Below are 26,019 nucleotides of genomic sequence, written 5' to 3' on the forward strand. Positions count from 1 at the left end.
ATATTCCACGAAAAACCTCAACTCTTCAGTTCTCTGAAAGCTTTCTTGGTCAACAAACGAATCCAAGAGAGGAAGAGGAGATGACACTGCCAAAGACACCCACCACTGGCCTTGCGTTAATATCTGTCAAAATATAAATCAATAGGATCTGAAGACAAATGACCGGGCATTTAATGCTGCAAAAGCCAAGCGTCCCTCGGCAGAGTCATAATTCCAGCATCTCATATGAATTTCAATGATTCTTCTGTAAACTTTTTAAATATGCATCACCTCACTCCCGAGTGCACGTCAGGTTATAAATCAGCAGCCAGCCCTTCGGATTCATAGCCCACTGCTGACTTCAGCACTGTCACACTCAGTGGTAGTGGGATGGAGGTTATCGACCGGGCCGATGGGGGCTGAAAACAGTACGGATTCCTCGTGAGCTTCCATGGCGCAACATGTGTGCAACACATGTTCCACACATGTTCCACACCACAAACAAGGAGGGATTTGTTTCATCCAGATCTGCAATATCATACAAGGGATGCAGGGAAGCCAATCAATATTTGAGTCTTAACCCTTCCCCCTTCCTGTCTTTGCTCCTCTTATCAGCCACCATTTCTCCTTAGCTTTGTAATTTAGAAATTTAGAAGAGTAACATTTTAGAACCCATGGAGACCAGCATGTGGAAGCGCTCCTTGCTTTAGGTTTTTATATTTCCTGCTAACTGGATTTGAGCGGCTTGCTGATGTTCTTAGGAACGAATCAGCTCTTGCAATACCATGAGAAAAAGTAAGACCAGATCACAATAACAGCACATCCCCCTGACAAAAGCATAATCTCTTATGTAGATGAGAAGCTCATTGAGTTAAAACATGTTTCAAGTTCCAGCAAAACAAAAAAGTGCTGGCAGTATGAAAGAAATCTACCAGCTGCCTGGACTTAGGATGAAAGTTATGTGATTCTTGGACACAAAAAGGAACCTAAATATTCAATATTTGACTCAGAGTTATCAAAACTATGGTATCTCTGCCAGATCCTCTCTTGGAAATCAACCTTGCTCTTTTTTTTTTTTTTAAAAGAGTGCATGATGCTTACGTAAGGCTCAAATGTAAATGCGTAGGCATATTTTTTTTTAATGCATTCCGATACACGGAGATCGCGCTGCTGATGGGGGAATCCATTAGAGGTTCTTGTAAATACACCACATCACCTGCTGCTTGTGCTGAAGCGTTGCTGTCAGTAATCGTCTGCAATTCCACTGCTAAATATGCATCCAGATTTAATGAGAGCAAACAATTAGTCCTTCAGTTCAACCCAGCGACACAAAGGACCGTACATGTGGTAATACTCCGGCTAACATTCAGCAATCAGGCAACCACACAGGGTGTCGGGGGAGCAATACGTTTTAGTATTTGTGCCGTGAGTGTACGTCAATTACCAGCAGGGTCCTGCTCTAACATGGGAGCCGACCATTTTTCTTGGCATCGCAACTGCAAGAGCAAGGAGAGGGAGCGTGAGGAAGCCGAACTGCGACATGTTATAATGTTCCCTGTCAGGGCTTCTCCATCAGGATACGGATGAGGTCAAAGGTGCAATAGAGGGAGTCCATCAAAGGCGAAGCATGCTCAAAGTCATCTGCACAGAGTTATCTGTGGTGAGGTGAAAGCAGCTTGCTCAGTCAGGAGGCCTAATCAGATTTCAAAGCAAACACTTGAAGGCAGAGTCCAAACATCGCCCGCTAATTGCATCTGCCTTCGTTTTCCTGCAACTCACTGTACAACACCAACAGAACAGGGGGTCCCAGTGGAACAGGAACTGTTTTCAAAAACCGCAGGGAGCACCTCAGCATTACCTCAATTCCTGTGCCACAACTGTTCACTTTGGAGATTGCCAACCCTGATTGCTTCTGTCAGAAATCAAAATATAACGTCTGTGAGGTATTTCTTCTGGAATATCTCTTTTTCTTTTTCTTTTTCTTTTTCTTTTCCTTTTTCTTTTTCTTTTTCTTTTTCTTTCTCTTTCTCTTTCTCTTTTTCTTTTCTTTTTCTTCTTCTTCGTCTTCTTCATACGCGGAGACCGAAGAGGAAAATATATACGTGTTCACACTGGGTGCCTTATGTTGGGGTTTCTAGAGCATGGAAACCTGGAAAAGAGCGAGTCAAGTAGGGTTTTCAGATGACTGCAAGTGATCTGCCGTAATGTGACATTTATATGCAAGGGAGCTGCAACAAGTTAAATGAGCATTTCATAGTTCCCGATACATGCACTCATTATGGGCATAGATATTTTATTATGTAGGACTTTCAGAGACTCATTTGAATCATTCATTATTATGAAATAAATAAAATCTGTAGCCTCAACGCTAGCATGTTTTGCCTGTTCCAGTTTTTATGTGGGTTTGAGTCTCCTGTTCTCTTGTTGGAACACCCAATTGTGTCCAAGTTCCATTTTACTTTTAAGTCTGAAAGCCTCACCTAGACTTCTCCAGACAACATTGCGATTGTGGCTATCACTATTTTGCCAGATGATGACTATTTTGGTAGAGGCAGCTGTAAATTTCATTTGAGGGTGTTGGTTTTGGAGCGGGAACTTCTTTCTTGGTTGTCACCCTCTTGGTCCAAAGTGATGTTTAACTACTTTCACCACTAACAGTAACAATGGTGTTCCAGAACCTCTCAGTTCATGGTAAGCTTAAATTGTAATTGTTCCTGGATTTGCCTTGAACATCCTAACCAATTTTTCTTCCTCTGAGGTTGACAGTAGAGGTCAGACAATTGACACTTTAGGGGGGAAAAAAACTAATGTATTATGAACTTTGTCCAAAAGCTCAATCCAGCACAATACACCTCATCCAATTTAAAGAAGCTCCATCAGTTGTGACAGGAAGAGTGGTCAATTATGGACTTAAACTGATGCAAAGATGTTAGATGATACCGATAACTATAAAAACGTACTATTTTCTTCTGCATCTTGCTAATGAAGTATTAGGTAAAGTATACACATCTCTATTAACTTTAAAATAAATATTTTCAAACCATTTTTCAAATGCTGTAATGCAACATTTATCCTTTATTATTCAAATGAAAAACAAATGAACCTTAAAAAGGTGAAACAACCCAGTTGACCAAAGGGGTTTCAAGCTTTCGCGAAGGTATTGCTTTAAATTTAATTTCATAATTAAATTTTCTATGTTTTTTTTTTCTTGACTTGACAACCATGCAGATATTCTCTAAGCTTTTCATATTGTTCACAGCCCTCTTCAGGTGAACTGTCGGATTCAGTGTTGTATTTTCTTCGAAGTTATTCGGAAAGTTTGATTTCTCTCTCCTTTAGTCATCCTCCTGCTGATTTGGATGTATGGTTGGACTCAAAGGGAGACTTAAGTTTTAAATATTTCTTTATTTTTATTGCTTTCAGTTTTAAGCCAAATCAGACTGGTATCTGAAACAACTTATGACTGTGATTAGCTCTGCGACTGAAACTCCAGTTCCATCACAGCTTCATCCTGCCAATACTACGTTTCACAGTGGGTCCAGCACAGAATCAGTCATGACTAATCGATCGGAAAGTTACAAATAAGCATCATAGCGAGAAGAAAAAAAACATCCCAGCCCAAAATCACCACTGACCCAGCAGACAAGTGGTATGCCCGACTTACTGTCCAGCTGTGGGTCCAGAGTACTTTTGGGGTTCAGTGTTGATTTTGTTTTGAAACATATCAGCTCTCCCACAAAGTTAGAATATGGCAAATTGTTGTTGCATGTAAAACACAAAAATTTCTGTAAATATTGTTAACAGGCTATGTAAACCAAATGAAAATTCAACTGGAACAGCTTTATTACTGGTTAATCGGACTCAATGTGGATATGTCAAGAAGACTGAATGCTGAAACAAAATTGAATTGAATGTGCTTCAGCAATATATTTGTACGAGGGTGTGCATATTTATACATTACTGCGCCCTCCCTCCCCCAGCTTAGTTTTTATTTTTCAATTGTATTGAAAGGAACATATGTCAGACTATATGTGGGAAAAAGTTTAGTTGCATCACAAAAACTCTCATTTCAAAAGAGCATGGTAGACCTTGGAGAGTCGCCGTATCTGAACTAATATGTATAATTTTTAACATGTGTGGATGGGAGAAAATCAGCAGTATATTCGTAAGCCAAATGGTTGTCCTTAGAAATAACTGAAATAGTTTATTTTTTATTCATTTTCCCACACAGAAATAAAAAGAAATGCATGTTCAAATGCATGTTTGAAAGCCCCAAACTAATATGATTTTCATTCCCATGATGTGAGTATATGCAAACCTCTCAACTGTACTGCGTGTCAAGAGGATATTTTTCACCACCACAGCATCCAGCTGCATCTCAAAATTATGAGCAGTGTATTCACATATGGCTCTCACCCTCATCTCTCGAAATCCCAAGAGGCTCACCCGCTGCATGGTGTTTATTGCAGGTCATTATTAGGGCCCTGGCCCTCACAAGCACCTTGGCAGACAGAGGAAGCCCTCCACCCCAGAGGACAGAGTGTGATTGTTTTAATGTGGCCGCTTTGGTATTTGGTGCTCCAGTAGAAACCCCAACCACATATCAACCGACTGCCATGTGCAGACTTGAAAATTACAAGAACACCAATTGCCAGCGCTGAGCGTAACTTAAACTGTACACGGTGTTATTATTTGTATCCCTGGAAGGGATGATGACATTTCTCCTGCCAGCTTGCACTTGCCCATTACTGATGATGTCAGGCTGTTCTAGCGTATCAGTGTACCTAAGAGCATCTCTTCATTGCCCTTGTTGCCCTTTCTTGGAGGAATATCAACAAAGCATGTAACAGAAGGCTGTGTGCAGTGAGCAGCAGTGGATATGACATTACATCTCTGAAATGTCCTTTGTAAGCAGGTTTGTACTGACTACACATCAACAAGTGTGTAATGTGGTAAGGGAGAAGAGTGTAAGCAAGCATTCACAGTAAAGGAATGAGATTCACAGAGGGTCCTCTGGGAATTTGGGATAAAATGGCAGATGTGCTTGAAAAGCAGTTCTCAGATTTTCCAGGGGGAAAAAAAGTCGTGGCACAGGCGGACCTTGTTATCCAATACTTCGATAAAGATTCGTATAAAAATTGATATGGGATACAGCCTCCTGGTAATCATGCTGCACTTTGCTGACTCCTATACAAATGCACACGTTTAGGTTTACACTGCATAGGACAAGCTCAAATTGGGCCTGAAAGTCATTAGGAAATTATGTGCTCACCATGTTTACAGCTGAGAGTACTTTTTTTGTGATGTAAAATATATGATTGCAAAATGGAATGTATTTCTTTTGTTGTCACACTCACATGTTTAAGATCTGCAAATACTCCTCTCACTAAGTCATGAATTAACAGTAATTAACATACATCTTATGAAAAGCCTTGTTCAGTCTCAATTTTGGATAACTACAACGTGAAGTTTGAGTTTGAGTTCTCCAATGCATCTTAAATAAAATAATTCTACAAAGAGTGAGTAAAAATTCCTATACAACTCCTTATAGAAGAAGAAGATGATGATGATGATGATGATGATGATGATGATGATGATGTGATGATGATGATGATGATGATGATGATGATGATGATTATTATTATTATTATTATTATTATTATTATTATTATTATTATTATTATTATTATTATTAATACATTAGAAAATACTGTGTTTAATTTATGTTTACATTTTATTCTGGATATCTTACTGTAAAACCTGTTTGTTTGTGTCAATAGCAGCGAAGACATTTGTAAGGGGGCAAATAGGTTTTAACATAGACATAATATACTGCTCAAAAAAATAAAGGGAACACTTAAACAACACAATATAACTCCAAGTAAATTGACCCGACGTGGGTCCCCGTTGTCAGTCAGTGTTGCTTCCTAAGTGGACAGTTTGATTTCACAGAAGTTTGATTTACTTGGAGTTATATTGTGTTGTTTAAGTGTTCCCTTAATTTTTTTGAGCAGTGTATAAGTCCATGAGGCGTCTATCCTTATATTATGTCTATGGGTTTTAAGCACTATATATTAAAAAACGTTATTTTTGTTCAGGCACGCCTCCAGTCGGCATTTTTCTGACGTAGCAGAGACGTATGTTGTCATCTGAGGGGTAAAAAGATGGCGTCTTTGTCAGAAATGTACGATGTGGGGTGGGAAGGTAAAAAGACATTTTCTTTTCTCTTACGTAGTGGCACGCTCTTATATGCCTTTTAAGCTGTCTGATTTTATCGCTTTATAGTACAGCGTTTGGTTCTCGCTGTTAAACTGATACATTTACACGGAATTACGTCTGCGAAGAACTGAGCAAATGCTAATTAGCTCACAGTGCTAACCTGTCAACTTAGTGGACACACTGTCACCAAAACGAGCTCAGTGGTTTTCAATTGATAATAAACTGTGTAACGCATTTATACAGTTCAGCGGTTGTAGGTTGTCTGAATGAGAACGACTCGTAAATGTAGAAGTATGTCGTTAATGGTTACGGCTAACAATATGCTAACACTTTATTGCTGTACAGGAACATAACTAACGTAACGTCAGCGATGTTACTTATCCTCTTAAGCTTCACTGGTCATGTGAGGTGCATGTTAGGTAGGTGTAGTTTCATAGTCAACATTGTTCAAGTTTATTTTATGCACTTTATATGAAAGATGTGCGGCTAAAATGGCTAGCAGTCATTGCTACATGAGCAAATTCGTACTGTGCAAAATACCAAAATGACCAGATTGCACATATTCAGGTGTGCATGTGCTTAATAACCGAGTAACGATGCAAACTATAATTGATTTTATGTGGTTGAACATTTGTTTGTACAGAGATGAGAGACAAGCTGCGCAAATGGAGAGAAGACAACTGCAGAAATAGTGAACAGATAGTGGATGTTGGTGAAGAGCTCATCAGTGAACATGCATCAAAACTGGGGGATGACAGTAAGTAGTTATAATCATAATCATATCAATTACTTGATTTTTCTTGTGCAGAAGAACAAGCAGAACTTTATAAGAACAATTTAATGGTTATGGTAACCTTAAAATTCAAGTAGATTATTATCTACTTGAAGAAGATGACGTATGTCTTTTAAGTGATAAGTCATGGATTTGTTTAATGTTGAAAGAACACAATTGTTCATTTTAAAGGCAGAAATGTGGCTGTAAAGAGTCTTTAAAAAATTAAAAAGAAAAAGTAAAAATACCAATCGCACAAAAAAGTCAACAACCGTTACATTGCTGGTGATGAATACGTTTTACAGATATGATCCCATTGTTATGTTTATTTAGCTTTACTGAGTACACAGGTGAGAGTCAGCCATGTTTTTATTTTTTTCAGATCAAGATTTTTTAGAAAAATCAGGAATTGATACTTTAGTCACAAATAAGGATATAAACAACAGGTCTTCATGAAATATATATATTTTTAAGTTGTGTTAAATTGAAGTAAAACTTGGCATGAATTAACACCTGCTAAATTTAGGATTTTGTAACTAAATCTTATCTAAGTCTTATCGCTTCTTGCTATTCTATTCACAGAGGTAACTGAAAAATAATACTGTCTGATTCTGATATCTGGGTTTTACCTGTTCTCACAAATTTTAACCATTTCTTATGTGTCTTAAGATCTTGTATTACCAACCTATTAGCATTTGTACCTGTAAGTAGCAGTTTTGTGTATATTCTTGAGGGAATGTATACATTTAGTTGGTTAGCTCTTTATTTTCTTTAAAGAAATCTTAGTACAAGGAGCTTATTGGTTAAGCCTAAACTTTTTTGCCTTCCCGTTATCTGCTCCCTGTTGTCAACATCCATATATTTCATTTTAAATATCTTCTTACGCCTTCTGTTCAGCCTCAAATTTCTTTTTTAAATATTTCACTTATACTAAAATTAGCTCATTTTGAGTTTGTTTTTCTCAGTAACAACTTCCACACCGAAGCACACCTCTTGTTAACCTCTTGATGATGCCATCTCTGAACGGAACAGTGTTGTGCTTGAGTTTTGGCCCAACAATACTTTCTGCACATTTCTCTTTTAATCTTGTCTAATTGAATCAAATTAGTGCTAAAAATCACAATTTGTTAAAACTCATTCATATTTTTTAAATGGAAGATGTCTGGCTTTTACGTTTTGCTCGGAACGGTCAAAAAACAAATCCACAGGCATAGGATGTGTTCGGTGTCCAGAAACGTCTCTCCAGAAGTGATGCCTTTGGAACAATTGAGACCAAAAGCGACGCAAGAGAGTAAACCGAGGGGAGTTGCTTTGCTGTAGGGTTGGATAATGAAACAATATCAGCGAGGGATTATGGCGGCTCCTTGGACGTTTGATGCCTCGTTTTTTAAATGCAGCCGTGCCTCTGGTGAGGATTTGAGGAATCTTTCATGCTGAGACATACATGCAGCTCCGTAAATATCATGTCATATCTTCCGGGCAAGAGAGGCTTATGTCATTTATAGAGATATCTTCTGCTTAAAGAAGAAGCGGGACTTCTGATGATGGCATGGCCCATATGGAGCCATGATTTCAACATTTTTCAAGTTTGTCTGCCATTGCATGAAAGGAGACAGCAACGTGAGTTGTGAGGCCAGCTCTCATAGATGTCTTCAAATTCCTTAAAAAAAATGCATCAAAGTGTATGTAGACAAAATGATGTCCGAGTAAAAAAAATGGATTATTTAATTAGATTCTTTTGTACGTTTGTTCGAATTACATTCATTTGTTAAAAAAAAAAGGTCAAAAATAACTGAACTCTGCAAAAAGTTTTCTTGCATTCCAGCATTTTCTTACTTGTGTTTATTGGTGCGGAAAGTACAAGCAGTCAACTGTCCTCGTGAGAGCAATACAAACACTTTGACATGCCATGCTTTTATTGAGCCCAGAACCCAAATTAGCTGTAAATGAGACGCCAATTATCGGAACAAAAGCTGGAAGCATTAAAGTAACATAAGAAGAAGAAAAAAAAAGTTGTTTGTTCTGGCACTGTCTGCAGGCTTTTATGAGGACCTGTGCTTCACAGAGGAAGTGCTAATTTTGCCTTGTCTAACACGTCGTACTAATTCAAATAATCAGTCTTTGTTGGCTGGCTGACAGTCTTTTATAATGATAAAGTAAAATGGGGAAAATAAGTGTTTCATACTTACTGCAGAATTCAGAAGCTTAGATTATAGCATTAGCTTTCTCTGGTAGTGGTACTGAATAAATATAAGGTTAAACGTATTGGGTACATTTGGAACTCTTTTCATTTTGTAAAAACAATTGAAGTGTGAAACAAATGTAATGCAATTCACTAAATGTATTTGTCCCGACCCCATTAAGGGACAAGGGTGCAAGAAAATGGATGGATGGATGGATGGATAAATGTATATGCATGAAATTGTTATAACAATATTCCAAAGATTTACATAAGGATTTTATTACCAACAGAATCTGTATCTTAAACAGTTTCGTTAACATTTGTGCAACAGGGGGACTGTTTTTTTCTAGTGGTGGACAGATTGCATGATGTAGAGATTAAATTAAAATGTTTATTGTTGAGCAAGTTTAAACTAAAAATGCAAAAATTAGTTTAATATTGATTTTTTTTTTTTTAAAGAACTTTATGACCTGCCAGTTTTGGCCCCCTCTGCAAAAAAGTTTGGACACCACTACTTTAGTAACGTAGCATTCTGAGTTAAATGAAATACAACAGTCATTTTAAGTGAACTGGAAGGTTGGTTATGTGAGGGGGAAAAAAGCTGCTCTCGAGGGCAAACTCCACACCAGGTAGAATTTAGGATCTTATTATTTTTTTTGCGTGTGCTCATAACGAATGGAAAGGGCATTTAACACTGTCCTCTTTGTCCGTCTCTCTTCTGCCCAGTCTGGATTATTTATGAGCAAGTGATGATCGCCGCATTGGACTGCAGTCGGGACGACTTGGCTCTGGTGAGTTTTTGCCACACTTCCTCACACGCCCAGAAAGCTTCAAAAGTTAATCGTTCACTCTGTCGCAGCCAGTTCGAGTTTTCTACACACCGCACTGCTAAATAAAAAATAAATAAAAAAATTTAAATAAAAAGTCATTTTTATTTGGCTCTATATATATATATATATATATATATATATATATATATATATATATATATATGTATTTATAATTACTATTGGTTTCCCACAAAAACGTGAAGAAAGTGACAACTTTGCCGAAACATATTGTTTGAGCTTTCACGGTGTGTGTAGTTCCCTATGCGCGTGGGCGGGGCGGAGCGGCAAGAAGACGCAAGGGGAACCGTATCTGATGGAGAAACGCGGATTGACGTAACACCTATTCAGTGAGGGACATCATCTGGAGAAGTGCGCAAAATAACGTATACGTAAGACAGAACAAACTTCGTTTTGGGGAAGACCTTTCCAAGGAAGACAAGGATACCAAGTCTGCTCTGTGGCCCGTCATTGAACAGGCTCGCAAGGATGGGAAGAGGGCCTACATTGTGGGTAGTAAAGCTTATGTGGATGGAAAGGAAATTCGAAGGGCTTCTGGAAAATAATGATTTTTTTCCTCAGCAGTAAACACTACACTTTACAAATGGTTTAGCTAATTTTGATAGCGGCTTCGAATTTTATTTTAGGCATCATCTTAAATGCTTTCTTTTAAGATGACTCTGTGCTTTCTTTCAGAAAAGCACGGAGCTCTCATTTTTATCTGTTAAGGGGTCTGCGTAATGATGTAAAACGTAAAGCGTTTTTTCTTTTTTCCAAAGAGGTAAGAGTAGATTTTGTTTTTCTTCAGGAATGTCATTCATGCTTAGAGGATGAATCCTTTTGGAAGAGTCAATAGGGCAAAGATATATGCAGGGGTGAAAGTAGTTTTAAATTATTGGGGGTACTATGAAATAAATATATTTCAAAAAAGTAGCATATTGTGATAAAGTTAATTATTTTTCATAGTGTAATGATAAAAATTAAACTGTCATATATTTTAGATTCATTGCACATCAACTGAAATATTTCAGGTCTTTTGATGTTTTAATACTGTTGATTTTGGCGTACAGCTCATGAAAACCCAAAATGCCCGTCTCCAAAAATTAGCATATTTTATTCGACCAATAAAAGAAAAGTGTTTTAATACCAAAAAAGTCAACCTTCAAATAATTATGATCAGTTATGCAGTTATTCTCCTTCCTTGCTCTCAGCTATGTGGGCTGCTGACGCTGTGCTGCTGATGGTGTCGAGCTCTCAGATACACAGAATAAGCTGGAAGACATTACGTTCTGTCTATTGTTTACATTTCTGCACCGTACAGAACAAATGTGTTCGAGTGGGTCGTTTACAACCCTCCAAATATCGAGTGGCAGCATCATTTCTTTGGGATCATTCTTTATTCTATATTCATGCTAACTTGTAAAATTATTAAACTAAAATTATTTTCTTGTAGCTCTTCGCCAAGCAGGCAAAATTTGTCACAATTTACAACAGCTGCAGCAAATGTTTGTAAGTTGCATTTAATTTTACTTTTAAGATATTTTTAAGTCGGCTGCACAGTGGCGCAGCTGGTAGAGCTGTTGCCTTGCAACAAGAAGGTTCTGGGTTCGATTCCTGGCCGGGGGTCTTTCTGCATGGAGTTTGCATGTAGCAGTTCTGACTTGGATCTTATGGTATAAACTCCACCTTTGTGTGGAAAAGCAATAAAAGAAGTTGCAGTAAGAATCCTTATTTTTCTTCTTTGTGGCTGCAAGTTTCCCAGATGAGTTGCAGACTAACCACAAGTTGTCGTCAGACAAAGGAGGAGGGCGGTTGGCTGTGTGCCAGGTTATTATACCAGTCACTTCTGTTTATAGAAAGAAAATGGGGAACAAATCCTAGGAAATTCTACGGTACCTGCATGAGAACAAGTGTTTCATAAAAATACCAGTGCCTGAATTGGTCTGTTTTTTTTCTTCTTTTTTCTCCCCCCCACTTCCTTTCAGACCTGTCTACAGGAACTGAGGAAGCAGTTTCCAGATAGCCACAGAGTGAAGCGATTAACGGGCATGAGGCTGGAAGCTTTGGAAAGGTAAGCGAGAGAGAGCCAAAAGAAAAGCAGCACCAGAAACGGTTCTGTGTGATTATATTGGGAGATGAGGGAAGGGGGGAAAAAGTGTTTGCAGAGCCTAAGTGGTGCTGCGTCTAGGGTGTGTTTATGTACAGTACGCTGTGTTTATATTGGATTGCCCAGCGTTCCTCGTGGAGAAGAAGAAGTGGGGGGGTGGGTGGACGGGGAGCAGCGACTCAGCCCTGCGTGCTCCTGTGGCCCTTTAGCTTGTGTCAGGGATTCCCGGGAAGGAAGCGGTCGGCTCCCACTGTTATTCCAGGGGTCCCTCGGTCATTTCTGATTTCTGCTCTATTCTTTTCTCATTTAGTTTGCTCCTTACCGCCATTTCTATATATTTTTTTGCTTTATTTCTTCCCTCCTTTTCTCTGTTTTTACACTTTTACTGTCTTGTTTTGGTTTCTTTCCTGCGAGAAGGTCTTAGCATGGTAAATATTGACACTTTGCCACGCTCGGCATACGGATCTGGGGGACGAGACATAAACGGGTCGGCTCGCGGCGCGGACACTTCGGTTTGTTTATGACTCGGTGAGGATCACCTCTGCTGGTTTATTGGTTATGTCAGTTTATGTGATAATTGAGAAAGATTGCTCGGGCTCTGTCAGATTAAATAAACTGCACAGTAGGATCTAATTGGCTGCAGACAGAGCTCCACTTGAATGACACAACTTCAAACAGTATAGCCCTTCCTTTTTGACACACACACACACACACACACGCACATGCGCAAACACACACTTGGTTCTTGAATAAATAAAGCAAATCAAAGTGGCTCGTGAGTGGTTGCCTGGTGCCATCTGAAATCTCCCAAAGTGTGGCTGAGTAATAAAGTGAATGTGAGGGAAGCGTCAGGGCTGGAAATGGGGCTGTGCATTGCTAATGGGAACCAGAGTTGCCTCTGTATGTTGCAGACTGTGGGTGGGATGGCTTCTGGTCACAGAGCCACGGCTCCGGCTGCCGGCGCTTCAACACTGAAGAAAATACAGTTAGCAGTCACACCTTGGTGCTTAATTTGATATGACAAGTGAAGTGCAGATTTCCCTACATTATTTGGTATTTATAGCTCATATAGCCTCCCTATTATGGAGAGCCATTTCAGCCAAAATTAAATAAATAAATAAATGGGTGAAATAAATAAAAAATGAGTAAAATAAATCAAAAAATGAAGAAAATGAGTGAAATAAATAAATAATTTGTTAAATAAATAATTTAGCTTTTTCATTAACCCATTATTTCATTTATTTATTTTTCATATTATCAATTTCTCAATTTCCCTTTTTTCATTAATTTATTTTTCATTTACCCACTTTTCATTAATCTATTTTTCATTTAACCATTTTTTAATTTAGCTTTTTCATTAACCCCATTTTTCATTTCTTTATTTTTCACATTATCAATTTCCCAATTTCTCTTTTTCATTTATCTATTTTTTATTTATCCCTTTATCCATTTACTCATTTTTCATTAATTTATTTTTCAATTAACCACTTTTCAATTTCCCTTTTTATTAACCCAATTTTTTCATTTATTTATTTTTCCGATTATCAATTTCTCTATTTCTCTTTTTCATTTATCTATTTTTCATTAATCTATTTTTCATTTGTCCATTTTTTCATTTATCCCTTTATCTATTTACCCATTTTTCATTAATCTATTTTTAATTTAAACATTTTTGATTTCCTTTTTCCATTAACCCGATTTTCTATTTCCCAGTTTCATTAATCAATTTCTCATATATCCCTTTTTTATTTACCCAATTTTCTTTTATCTATTTTTCATTCAACATTTGTTTGAAAAATCTTTACTTTTCCCATTTTCCAATTCCCCTTATTTATTTAGTATTTCCTTATTTTCTTATTTATCACATTCTATTTCCCCGCAAAACTTAGGGAAAAAATAAATGCAAATGAGGAGAGGCACGTCATCAGGCTACAACTTCCCCAATTGGTTGGTTAGCGTCACACCCATACTTTGCTTCAAGAAAGATGGCGACCTACTAACGGGTTATCAATAAGCTGAAGCTCATTAACTTCATTAGAAAATAGTGTTATTACTCCTGACTTTAGGGATGTAACCAAGAGAGGCAAAGATTGTAGCAGGAGTTCAGCTTTTATCCATTCTCCATTCTGTACCCTCACTAAATGTCACTGTATTCCGGTTGTCTGTTTACAAAGGTAAAACAAGGCGATCGACTCGAAACCACTCCTACCTTTTTACTGTCTTTAATCAACCTGTTGGGCCATTAATTTGAACACGTTTTGTTGATTTTATCCTTAATAAGATGTTTTGGATCAGAGGACGTGCTGGTCTCAACATCCTGGAGACGTTCAGCTTGTCACTTACTGCCGAGATCAACTCAAACCCTCCCACGATCGTAATTGAGCCCTATTGATTAAATATGACTGTAGTTGGAAAACAAACATCAGCGTTAGTAGCTTACCGTGCAACGTCTGGGCAACCGGAGGATCCTGGACGGACAGCAGCGGTGCATGTCTGAAAGATGGCCTCCGATGCAGATCTCCAAGGCTCTCCACTCTCATTCTTTCAGCCCGATGGTCCGTAGAGCTGCCTCTGGATATTGCAGTTCACTTACGATGTACAGTAAAGTTGCTCCTTATAGTTGGATCACAGCTGGTAGCTACGAAGGTGTCCCGAACCTTCAATCGTAAGCCAACTTCAGCGGCCGCTTCGTTCAAACTATAAAAACTCCCGACGGTGAAGCTCTGAGTCCATGAGAGCCGCCAACTGAAACACGTTCTGTCTGAGCGGCCACACGAAAACTAAAGTCAGGAGTAATAACACTATTTTCTAATGAAGTTAATGAGCTTCAGCTTATTGATAACCCGTTAGTAGGTCGCCATCTTTCTTGAAGCAAAGTATGGGTGTGACGCTAACCAACCAATTGGGGAAGTTGTAGCCTGATGACGTGCCTCTCCTCATTTGCATTTATTTTCCCCTAAGTTTTGCGGGGAAATAGAATGTGATAAATAAGAAAATAAGGAAATACTAAATAAATAAGGGGAATTGGAAAATGGGAAAAGTAAAGATTTTTCAAACAAATGTTGAATGAAAAATAGATAAAAGAAAATTGGGTAAATAAAAAAGGGATATATGAGAAATTGATTAATGAAACTGGGAAATAGAAAATCGGGTTAATGGAAAAAGGAAATCAAAAAATGTTTAAATTAAAAAATAGATTAATGAAAAATGGGTAAATAGATAAAGGGATAAATGAAAAAATGGACAAATGAAAAATAGATTAATGAAAAATAGATTAATGAAAAAGAGAAATAGAGAAATTGATAATCGGAAAAATAAATAAATGAAAAAATTGGGTTAATAAAAAGGGAAATTGAAAAGTGGTTAATTGAAAAATAAATTAATGAAAAATGGGTAAATGGATAAAGGGATAAATAAAAAATAGATAAATGAAAAAGAGAAATTGGGAAATTGATAATGTGAAAAATAAAGAAATGAAAAATGGGGTTAATGAAAAAGCTAAATTAAAAAATGGTTAAATGAAAAATAGATTAATGAAAAGTGGGTAAATGAAAAATAAATTAATGAAAAAAGGGAAATTGAGAAATTGATAATATGAAAAATAAATAAATGAAATAATGGGTTAATGAAAAAGCTAAATTATTTATTTAACAAATTATTTATTTATTTCACTCATTTTCTTCATTTTTTGATTTATTTTACTCATTTTTTATTTATTTCACCCATTTATTTATTTATTTAATTTTGGCTGAAATGGCTCTCCATACCCTATTGCTGAAGTGTCTCATGACCACATGCTTCAATGTATTTTGTTTTGATTTGATGAGATGAAACAATGCAAGTGGTGCTTGACTGAATCAGAAGGAATGATACAGGGTTTTAAACTGTCGTAAAAATCAAGGTTCATGTGGGTCCTTCACATCTTTGAAATGCTTGAATTTCAACTGGGTGTCTTCAGTTGGGTTGATTTCTGTATAAACTCCTTCAAAGTTATTCAGCCTGTACGGTTTTTGTAGTAAAGTGCAATTTAATCTTTGATTATAAGCCTAAATTTGGAAAACTTTATTTGCAATTGAAACCTGAAGTTCACATACACAAAATAACAAGACAGACATTTTTCTCTGTCTGAAGTTAAATAAGGCTCAAATTGTTCTTGTTCTTTGTGAATTAAACAAGTGGAATTGAATAAGATTGTGTTTTTGTGTGTATTTTTTTGTCTAGTATTATTCTGAATGCACGTCTATGGTGTGCATATAAGACACATTTTATAATACAGTTTGTTATATTTTAGTTTGCCTTGTACCTGTTGTTGAATGCTATTACAAAACCTTTAAAGTAACAAATAATATATCACACTATCCTCTTTTTTTGTTCATTTATATTGTTTTTATCTCCAATGTGTGGTGCTGAAAAAGTTTGGTAACTTTCCTTGAAAATGCTGGAAAAGTGTTTGAATTGTACTGTGAGAAAAGCGTACACACCCTGACAAAAACAAATTTGAAAAAGGGTGAGCTGTTTGACGGGTATGAATACTTTATCTAAAGAGTGAAAACTCTCAAGTTAAACTCGTAAGAGCAGCAGTTTTATTCGTTTAAACCAAAGTGAACTTGAAAACGGTTGCATGCAATAGTACAAATGGTTCGATCTGTTCTTATTATGTTCATAACTTGTTGAGGTGAAATTACTATGTCACAGTGTGAGCTGCACGACTAACAAAGCCAAAATGATTTCTGTGCAGCCGTCACTTCAATCAGCCTTCTGCCATGCTGTAAACACAGACTTCATTACCTTAAATTCACTCTATTTCCCACGACTAACTTCTACCTGTTTCTGTTTTGTCTGCGAAGGTACGACGAGGCCAACAAACATTACGACGCCATTCTGCAGGAGGACCCCACCAACACGGTAAGATGGACAACAAATCTGCCTGCTTAGCCTCAAACTCGGCTTCATGTCGTTGTCTTGGCTTTAAATCTGCCCGACTTTGGTGTTAGCGGTAGGAGTTCACTAAGTTGAGCTCTTTGGCCTCACTGCTCTCAGTCACTGTACTGATCAACCTATCACTCTCTCACACGCACGCACGCACGTGCACGCACGCACACACACACACACACACACACACACTGGGTCACTGGGTCACTGGGGCTGGGTCACTGAGAGGTGATTCATGATCTTAGTCAGTGTTATATATGTTTGGGAGTGAAATGTTAATAAAGGTCCGGTCTTTGAAGGTGGTGATTTATCAGACCTCCAAGGGTCCCAAAGTTTCTGATCCACGTTCTCATGTTTTTCCTTTTTTTTTTTTTTTTTTTTGTCATTCGTTGACTTCGCTTGAAATGTCTGTTTTGTGGTAAGCTCCGAACAGCGTTTTGTACAGAGCGCTACTAGACATTTGTCCTCTGAATTCAGTTCACAGTTCATTACGGGGGAAGACTCGCATGTTGGGATATTGCTCTTTTATTCCCACGTGACCGTCTGTACGCATAATGGACCTGCTGGTAATTGCTCCCCTCAGTACTTGTGGCTTGTTGTAGGAGTGATTTATTTGAAAGAGGTCACAAAGAAACTTTGCCCGGATTCACTGTTGCTACGGCCGTCCCCAACTTTCCCAGAAAAGTTCAACAAGTTTCCTCTGACACATCGATACAAGGCTGGTTAAAGTTTGGTCAGTATCTCTCTCAGATGAACATCCAGCTATGTGTTTAAAACATACAGTACTTGCAAAATAATGTCAAACATAGTTTTATTCTATACCATTAGCTCTTGTGGTAGCAAAGAAAAACACAGTTCTTTTTCACTTTGCTAAGTTTTCAAGTGTTGCTTCACATTCTTGTTTTGTCTAAAGACGATGAATGATGAAATAGGCTGCTTTCTAAAGCAAACTGTTAATCTTAATCTGTAATCATAAATAGTGTTGTGACTTGCTAATGCACAAGAACACAAGAAGACTTACGAACATCGTTCAGATTGTTTGTCTAGCCTTCCTGCCATAATCAACCAATTATAGTAACTCATATAGGGATATGTGACAGGGATATGTGTTTTATTTACCATAAAACAGATAGTGACCAAGGATTTTACCTTCTAAGCTGTCTTTAACATCTTTGACTATGGCAATGGTTCTCTTATTATTTTCTGTCATGGCCTTATGAAGTATACTCTTTTTTCACTTCCTCTTGAATTGAAATACTATTTAGCAGATGGTATTTATCTGTACTAGCACCTGTATTCTGCACACACTTGATTTTCAGTACAAATCAAGAAAATGAGCTGCAACAACATAAAACGTAGGTTTGTCTTAAGTCTTAAAATAATTTCCAAGCTCAGTTTGTTAACTCGGTTTGAAACAATTTATCAAGACTGCTCAGTCTGTGGGATTCTCAAGAAAAAAAGTGCAAAAGATTCACTGGGATGTAGATTTTTAGTATTAACACAGTTAAATTCCAAACTTTTTTTTTTTACACTGTAAACATCCTTGTTAGTTTAATCTCTCAAACTTCTCCATCTCTCTTAAACTGGTTTGCTAACCACCTTAGATCAGTGACAACTTCTACACTGATATTTTATTATTTCTTTTTTTTTTTTTAAGTTTTTTCTTATTGGCTGGGCACCGGTCACGGCCAATCAAGCTGAAAATTGTCATAATCTAAATAAATACAATCTTAAATCCCCTTTTAAATGTAGATATTGGACCTAGACTTATTTTATTAACAGTGAAATTTGCATCAAAATGTTGTGCTTGCCTATCGAAGCACACAGGGAAAAAAAAACAAAACACTGAAATATCACAAGTGTACCAAATAATGTATTTGGTACACTTGTACCAAATACAAGTGTACAAATAATGTCATACTTTATCACTAAAGTATGACTTTCGTGATTAAGTCATACTCCATGTAACATAGAGCTACTGTCTGAAAGTGAGATGAGCGACATCTGAGCTCAGAATCAGATGTCAAAATGTAACAAATGATCTCATCCAAGTAGTTACAACCTTGCATTTTAGAGTTTCACTTTATTACCACATTTGATAAATAAAATTTTAGCTAATTAGCGGATCTGAGATGAAAATGTGCAAAAATTAGCTGTGTTTTTTAAGTTCGTTTAACCCTGTAAGTGTTAAATGGTAGATAGGATAAGGTTAGTTCTGTTCACAGAGAGGCATCATTTTACATACTGTTAACTAAATACCCGAAAACAAAAACATGAAGAATTTACATTTTTATTTGGCAGCACATAAAATTAAGAATTATTAGATTATCTTGCCTTTGCATCTAGTTTATGCTTCGGAACGGCTGTAAATGCAGAATTGGTGCCACCGTGCATCCACCCACTGTTTTGACAGTGGGAGTAGTGATTCCAGTGACTCCCATGGCACCCCACCTCCTCCACCATCTAGAGACTCCTTGGACTCATTCGGAAAGGGAACGGTCCATTTCCTGGTCTTTGCTCGCTGGAGCCTGCCACCCTGTCGGGTTTAAGCTGTCACTCAAACACGGGACTGGGAATGGAACAAAACACTCAAAGTACATTCCCCTATGGTAACTTTCAACTTTTTTTTTTTTCTTTTTCCCACAATGCTTTTCCTCACTAAAAGGGTATTGATGGCGGTTGGTGTGAAACACACAATGACCTCATTTAGCCCACCTGTCTTGGGGTGGGGACACCTTCCTCCCTCTGCGTTCTCCACGAAGCACCAGATTGTGCCGGAGATGGATCTGAGAGATGGCGGAAAATTGGCAGCTCACGAGGAAGACTTGCGAGGCATCCCAGCATGTGAAGCAGAGATTGGAAAGGGAGCTGTTGTAATTACAGACTGTGGAATAGATGTGGTACACATTAACCAAAATTGTTGAATCAACAAAAATTGCTTAGGATTTTTTTTTTTTTTTGCCAAGGAGCTTTTCCAAAAAGCATTTCAATCTCTTTAGACCTTCCACTGCTTGATATATTCCAATGTCTACATCAAGTTGCTAGCCAAGTGTTTGTCTCTTTGTTTTACCTTCTGAGAAGGATTTTTTTTTTTGCCCACAAGAAAATAGCAGTTTAGTACTTTATTAAACATCGAGCAAAACCACACATAATATTAATATTAAACTCCACTGCGCTCTTTGCATTTCCTCTGTTGCGTTTTACGTCGGACGATTCCTGAGGTTTATTCACAAATGTCTGGAATTAGATCCACTTCTGGATAAATTATGCTCTCCCTCTTGAAGATTTGAAGAATAACATCTCTTATTTGTTTAATGAATATGTTCGCTGTCCTGTGTGCCCCTGTTTCTTTTTTCTTTTCTTTTTTTTTCCTTTTCTTGGTGGCTAAAATATTGCCTGTCAGATGAGGTTGCAGTCTCTCAGCAGGTCTCTATCCCATCTTGATGGATAAGTGGATTTTGTTTGATGGCAGTGTCGGACGAGGCCCAAATTTACAGTCCCCTAGACATGAGTCATACACGGCCCCCCAATGGTTTCAGTTATTACTGTAGGAGAGGAAGCCCCACTCAATCAAGTGCCAGTCCATAAATAAAATAAGGTTGTGGCGGGGCAGCGCGCGGCTAATGGAGCAGCAACCTCCTGTTAAGCTTTTTCCCCTTTAGTATCAAAAGAAGCAGGAGAAGAAGAGGAGGAGGAGGAGGTGGCGGGGCGAGGGAGAGTAAAATATTTGGAAAAGTCAGAGCAGCAGGGGTAATTCTTCCTAATGCAGATTGATGAGAATCTAATCCACCTTAAGGTCAGCTCCAGCTTCAAAACGAGGCGGAAAGCAATTTTCAGCTGATGCGCGTCGGAGGCCTGTGCAGCTGGGGATGCGTGCTGCGCCGGCAGGAAAGCCGGACGTCGGGGTTTGGGGGAGTGTGCCATTTTCCCCACTTGGTAAGAGGATGAGTCACCGCTTTATCTCAGCCACTGAGCTCATTCCAGCTACCAAACACTGACTCATAATGTGTGCCCATCTCTTGCTAGACATGGCCACTAACCAATTTCCAATTATGCCTCCGTAAACAGATATTCATGCAAGTCTCACATTAATTGTATTGAAAAAGAAACGACAACAAAAAAAGCATATCTTCTAAAATCTCTATAATGCAGGAAACGTTTTGGCTTCTCTTCTATTTTATTTCACAGCAAAGGGATAAGAGTCACAGTGACACGCTGAAGAAGTGGAACTCGTAGACTCACTCGAGCTTTTTACCACCGTGCACACAAACACTTGAGCCGGGGATGTTAATCCTGTTTACTCTCTCCTCCACAGGCAGCAAGGAAGCGCAAGATTTCTATACTGAGGGCCCAGGGGAAGAGCACTGAAGCCATAAGGGAACTCAATGAGTATCTGGAGCAGTGAGTTTTCAGCCTCTTTATCTGCTCCAACTTTTATTTTAATTAAAGACGAGTTTACAGTCATGGCCAAAAGTTTTGAGAATGATTCAAATGTTAATTTTTACAAAGTCTACTGCTTCAGTTTTTATAATGGCAATTTGCATATACTCCAGAATGTTATAAAGAGTGATCAGCTTAACAACTATTAATTGTAAAGTCAATATTTGCCTAGAAAATGAACTTTATCCCCCAAAACACATTTCAACTTCATTGCAGCCCTGCCTTAAAAGGACCAGCTAACATTGTTTCAGTGATTGCTTCATTAACACAGGTGTGGGTGTTGATGAGGACAGGGCTTGAGATCAATCTGTCATGATTAAGTAAGAATGACACCACTGGACATTTTCAAAAGAGGCTGGTGCTTGGCATCATTGTTTCTCTTCTGTGAACCATGGTTATCTCTAAAGAAACACGTGCAGTCATCATTGCACTGCACAAAAATGGCCTAACAGGGAAGAGTATCGCAGCTAGAAAGATTGCACCTCAGTCAACAATCTATCGCATCATCAAGAACTTCAAGGAGAGAGGTTCCATTGTTGCCAAAAAGGCTCCAGGGCGCCCAAGAAAGACCAGCAAGCGCCAGGACCGTCTCTTAAAAGTGTTTCAGCTGCGGGATCGGGCTACCAGCAGTGCAGAGCTTGCTCAGGAATGGCAGCAGGCAGGTGTGAGTGCATCTGCACGCACTGTGAGGCGGAGACTCTTGGAGCAAGGCCTGGTCTCAAGGAGGGCAGCAAAGAAGCCACTTCTCTCCAGGAAAAACATCAGGGACAGACTGATATTCTGCAAAAGGTACAGGGAGTGGACTGCTGAGGACTGGGGTAAAGTCATTTTCTCTGATGAATCCCCTTTCCGATTGTTTGGGACATCTGGAAAACAGCTTGTTCGGAGAAGACGAGGTGAGCGCTACCACCAGTCTTGTCTCATGCCAACTGTAAAGCATCCTGAAGCCATTCATGTGTGGGGTTGCTTCTCAGCCAAGGGAGTCGGCTCTCTCACAGTCTTGCCTAAAACACAGCCATGAATAAAGAATGGGACCAGAATGTCCTCCGAGAGCAACTTCTCCCAACCGTCCAAGAGCAGTTTGGTGATGAACAATGCCTTTTCCAGCATGATGGAGCACCTTGACATAAAGCAAAGGTGATAACTAACTGGCTCAGGGAACAAAACATAGAGATTCTGGGTCCATGGCCTAGAAACTCCCCAGATCTTAATCCCATTGAAAACTTGTGGTCAATCATCAAGAGATGGGTGGACAAACAAAAACCTAGGAATTCTGACAAAATGCAAGCATTGATTGTGCAAGAATGGACTTCTATCAGTCAGGATTTGGTCCAGAAGTTGATTGAGAGCATACCAGGGAGAATTGCAGAGGTCCTGAAGAAGAGGGGTCAACACTGCAAATATTGACTTGCTGCATTAACTCATTCTAACTGTCAATAAAAGCTTTTGTTACTCATAATATGATTGCAATTGTATTTCTGTATGTGATGAAAACATCTGACATACACACATGAAAACCAGAGGGCAGCAGATCATGTGAAAATATAATATTTGTGTCATTCTCAAAACTTTTGGCCATGACTGTACTTTCAATAAAGGCAACAAATCCCCACGATTATTAATGCTTTTTAGTTAGCATCAGCACGATTACGTTGAGTTAGTTGGAATGTGTTCACTTTGTTCCGGAAAAAAAAAAAAGGAACGTAATTTGTTTTTGTGCTTCTAGGTTTGTTGGAGACCAAGAAGCATGGCATGAGTTATCAGAGCTCTACATCAACGAACATGAGTGAGTACTCTGAGTCTCTTTTTGCGTATTTTAGGGCTGGGCCATATGATAGGGCGGAAAAATTTATCACGGGAGCTATTGTACTTATTCTCATTTTACTCTGTCCCAATTGTTTTTTTTTTAAGCAGTTATGGGAAAATGTCTTAATTTTCCACTAATATTAATGGATATTAGTAACTTTGATGAGCTAGTTGGGCCCAAATCCTTCTAGACAACGCAGCATCATAAAACAGCTACTGCACATGTTTTGCAACACCTTGTTGTTCAACGTTAGCTTACCTAACTTGTTACTATATAAGCTAGCAACCACTTTGTTACCAAAGAGTTAGCCAGTTAGTTGATGCCACCAACCTTTCTTAGTTGGGTCATGAAAGGTTAAGCTGCTAAAGCCTTTCATCTGCCTACATCACCCAGAATGCTGTGCGGCTGTGCATCGGAGTTCAGTGAAATTGTCAAAATTCTGTCGGACATATTTTCTGTTTATCACGTGTCTGTCGCGATAGATGTCGTTATTGTTTTAGTGCCCAGCCCTGGGGTAATTATGTACCCTTTTTCTCACAACCTAATTTTGTTAGATGCAGCTATTGAAAATTAAGGTGCTGAAATGGACAATTTATAATAGAAAGTGTTCCAGAAGGACATTGAGTTGGAGATGTGGTTCATTCAGCTTCAAACATGAATAGTTTGGCTCAGCTTCAGGACAGAGTTGGATGAGGCTGCATTACCCACTGTCCTCTGATGTTCAGTGAACCTCAAATGTATTTATACACCTTGAACGTTTGCACATTTTTTCACTTTATCCCCACCAACTTCATTGGATTTTATTGGGATTATTGTGATGAAACAACACAAAGTTGTGCATAATTATTAAGTGGAAAGAAAATAATGGCCTGGCTTGGTGTTCAGTGTAATTGGGTCTGCCTGTCTACATTTACAAATGCTGTAACTAGTGGAAAACTAACACTTCACACCAACCCAAAACACATCATTCCTACATTACCGCCAAATGCGTTTCTTGAGAATTGACTTGTAGAGGATGATTATAAATAAATCACCACACCTGTCTTCTTTTTTGTTTTTTCAACCATGAATCATTTTCTTTCCCCTTTACAATTATGCGCTACTTTGTGCCGATTTATCACGCTATAAAATACTTTGGAGGTTTGCAGTTGTAACGTGACAAATTGTATAGAAGTTCAAGGGAAGGAGTGTGAATATTCCTGCAAGGAACCATAGGCTTTATGACTTTCTAACCAATTAGCAGATATGAATAGCCCCCATTCTTCCTGATTAAGCTATTACTAACCTGTACAATTACAACCCATTTCATATAATAGACCATACAAGCAGGGCATTTTCTCCAGATGGGTGATGTAAGGCATCATTAACAGTCTGTGAGCTATTTCTGCTTTACCCTCAGGACAACTACTGTATTTATTTTAAACCAAAAGAAAATGATATAAGATCCCAGGGTTCAATAAAATAAAAGGCACTTTGGAAGATTCTAACACACTAAAGAAATGTCAGTGTATAAAATAGTTATCTTATTCTACTAAATTACTTTTTTCCCCCAGCAAAATATACTTGTTACTTAAACAATAAGTATTTGGTATTTTAAATAGCTTTGCATCAGTCTGACAGCTTGATCTCTTGAGAGCTGCTGGATAGCCACAACATAACGGTCTGAGATGCCTATCTCAGCCAGGGATCTGAATAGAGTTTTGTCCATGTTTGTCACATAAGAGGAGTTTGATAGGATTTCAGTCTTAAGCCCCTCAACACTCTCTGGCCTCCCACTGGTGAATATATGCATGTGGTCAAGATGAATTTCCGGACAAACCAAAGCCTTGTTTAAAAAAAAGCCCCAAAACAAACATGAAATTATTTTTGCCAGATTTGTTATATCTGAGCTTGTTTGAAGGTTCAGGGGTTAGTGGAGCAGTGTCTGCTGTTTCATTAAGTCTTTTCTGCAGCCATTTGTGTAGACACTTGTCTCTGTGGTTGCTCCGGTACAAAGGTAGTGGCAGCAGGAATGTGTTACGCCGTCAGACAGCTACTTATTGGATATTTGGTGCCTTTGTCTGGGAGGCTTGATGGCTGTAGCGGCCAGAGGAAATCCAAGGGTGAGACCATTATCTCCCGGCTAATCCCAACACTTCTAATATCACACCATTCACTCCCACAGAGCCTTATCTACAGGCGTGTCAATTTCTTTTCATTCTTTTCTTTATTTTGGGTTACAAACTCCCTGTTTCCCGTCCTCCTCCTCTTCCGGCCGGCCGGGCATTATCACCAGGGTTTTCCTAGATGGATTGAGCAGGAGAACACTTGCTGTGAAATTCCCAGGAGAAGGTGGTGTTGCTCGTCCTGCCTCCCCGAGCCGCCTGCGAGAGAAAACACGGGTTGTTGTTGAATTGTGCGAGAGAGAAAAAAAACTGTCCTCCCCTCAATGTCCAACTCCCTGGGAGCTAATAATAAGCAAAGTGATGTGTGTTTGCATTGCTGCTGAAAGCGTTGCATCACAAACACAAACACGCCATCTAAATAAGAATCACCAAGTTGTTAATATTTCAATGATGTTTTGCTTTTTGCAAGTATTAATCCTATGTTCTGGTTTTGAATGTGATATAAAATATTAGGCTCATAACTGGAATGATTAATCAGATAAATTGTGATTAATCGAATATTGAAATACTTGTCAACTAATTTAGTAATTAGTTGAGTACTTGCCTAAAGTAATCGTTAAACTATATTAAAAAAATATACATATTTCAT

General features: G+C 38.4%; 1 protein-coding gene across 1 annotated transcript in view; it reads left to right on the forward strand.

Moving 5' to 3' along the window:
- Positions 1 to 6,065: 6,065 nt before the first annotated feature.
- Positions 6,066 to 26,019, forward strand: part of emc2 (ER membrane protein complex subunit 2) — a 32,534-nt gene continuing 12,580 nt past the window's right edge. Inside the window, exons 1-7 of the mRNA XM_008431946.3 lie at positions 6,066 to 6,183; positions 6,842 to 6,955; positions 9,879 to 9,943; positions 11,965 to 12,050; positions 16,934 to 16,991; positions 21,334 to 21,419; positions 23,185 to 23,244. Coding sequence (XP_008430168.2) covers positions 6,144 to 6,183; positions 6,842 to 6,955; positions 9,879 to 9,943; positions 11,965 to 12,050; positions 16,934 to 16,991; positions 21,334 to 21,419; positions 23,185 to 23,244 — 509 coding nt within the window. The 5' untranslated portion in view covers positions 6,066 to 6,143. The remainder of the gene's footprint in view (positions 6,184 to 6,841; positions 6,956 to 9,878; positions 9,944 to 11,964; positions 12,051 to 16,933; positions 16,992 to 21,333; positions 21,420 to 23,184; positions 23,245 to 26,019) is intronic.

This window comes from Poecilia reticulata, chromosome 16, assembly GCF_904066995.2.
Source record: "Poecilia reticulata chromosome 16, P_reticulata-male-v2, whole genome shotgun sequence".
NCBI lineage: Eukaryota > Metazoa > Chordata > Actinopteri > Cyprinodontiformes > Poeciliidae > Poecilia > Poecilia reticulata.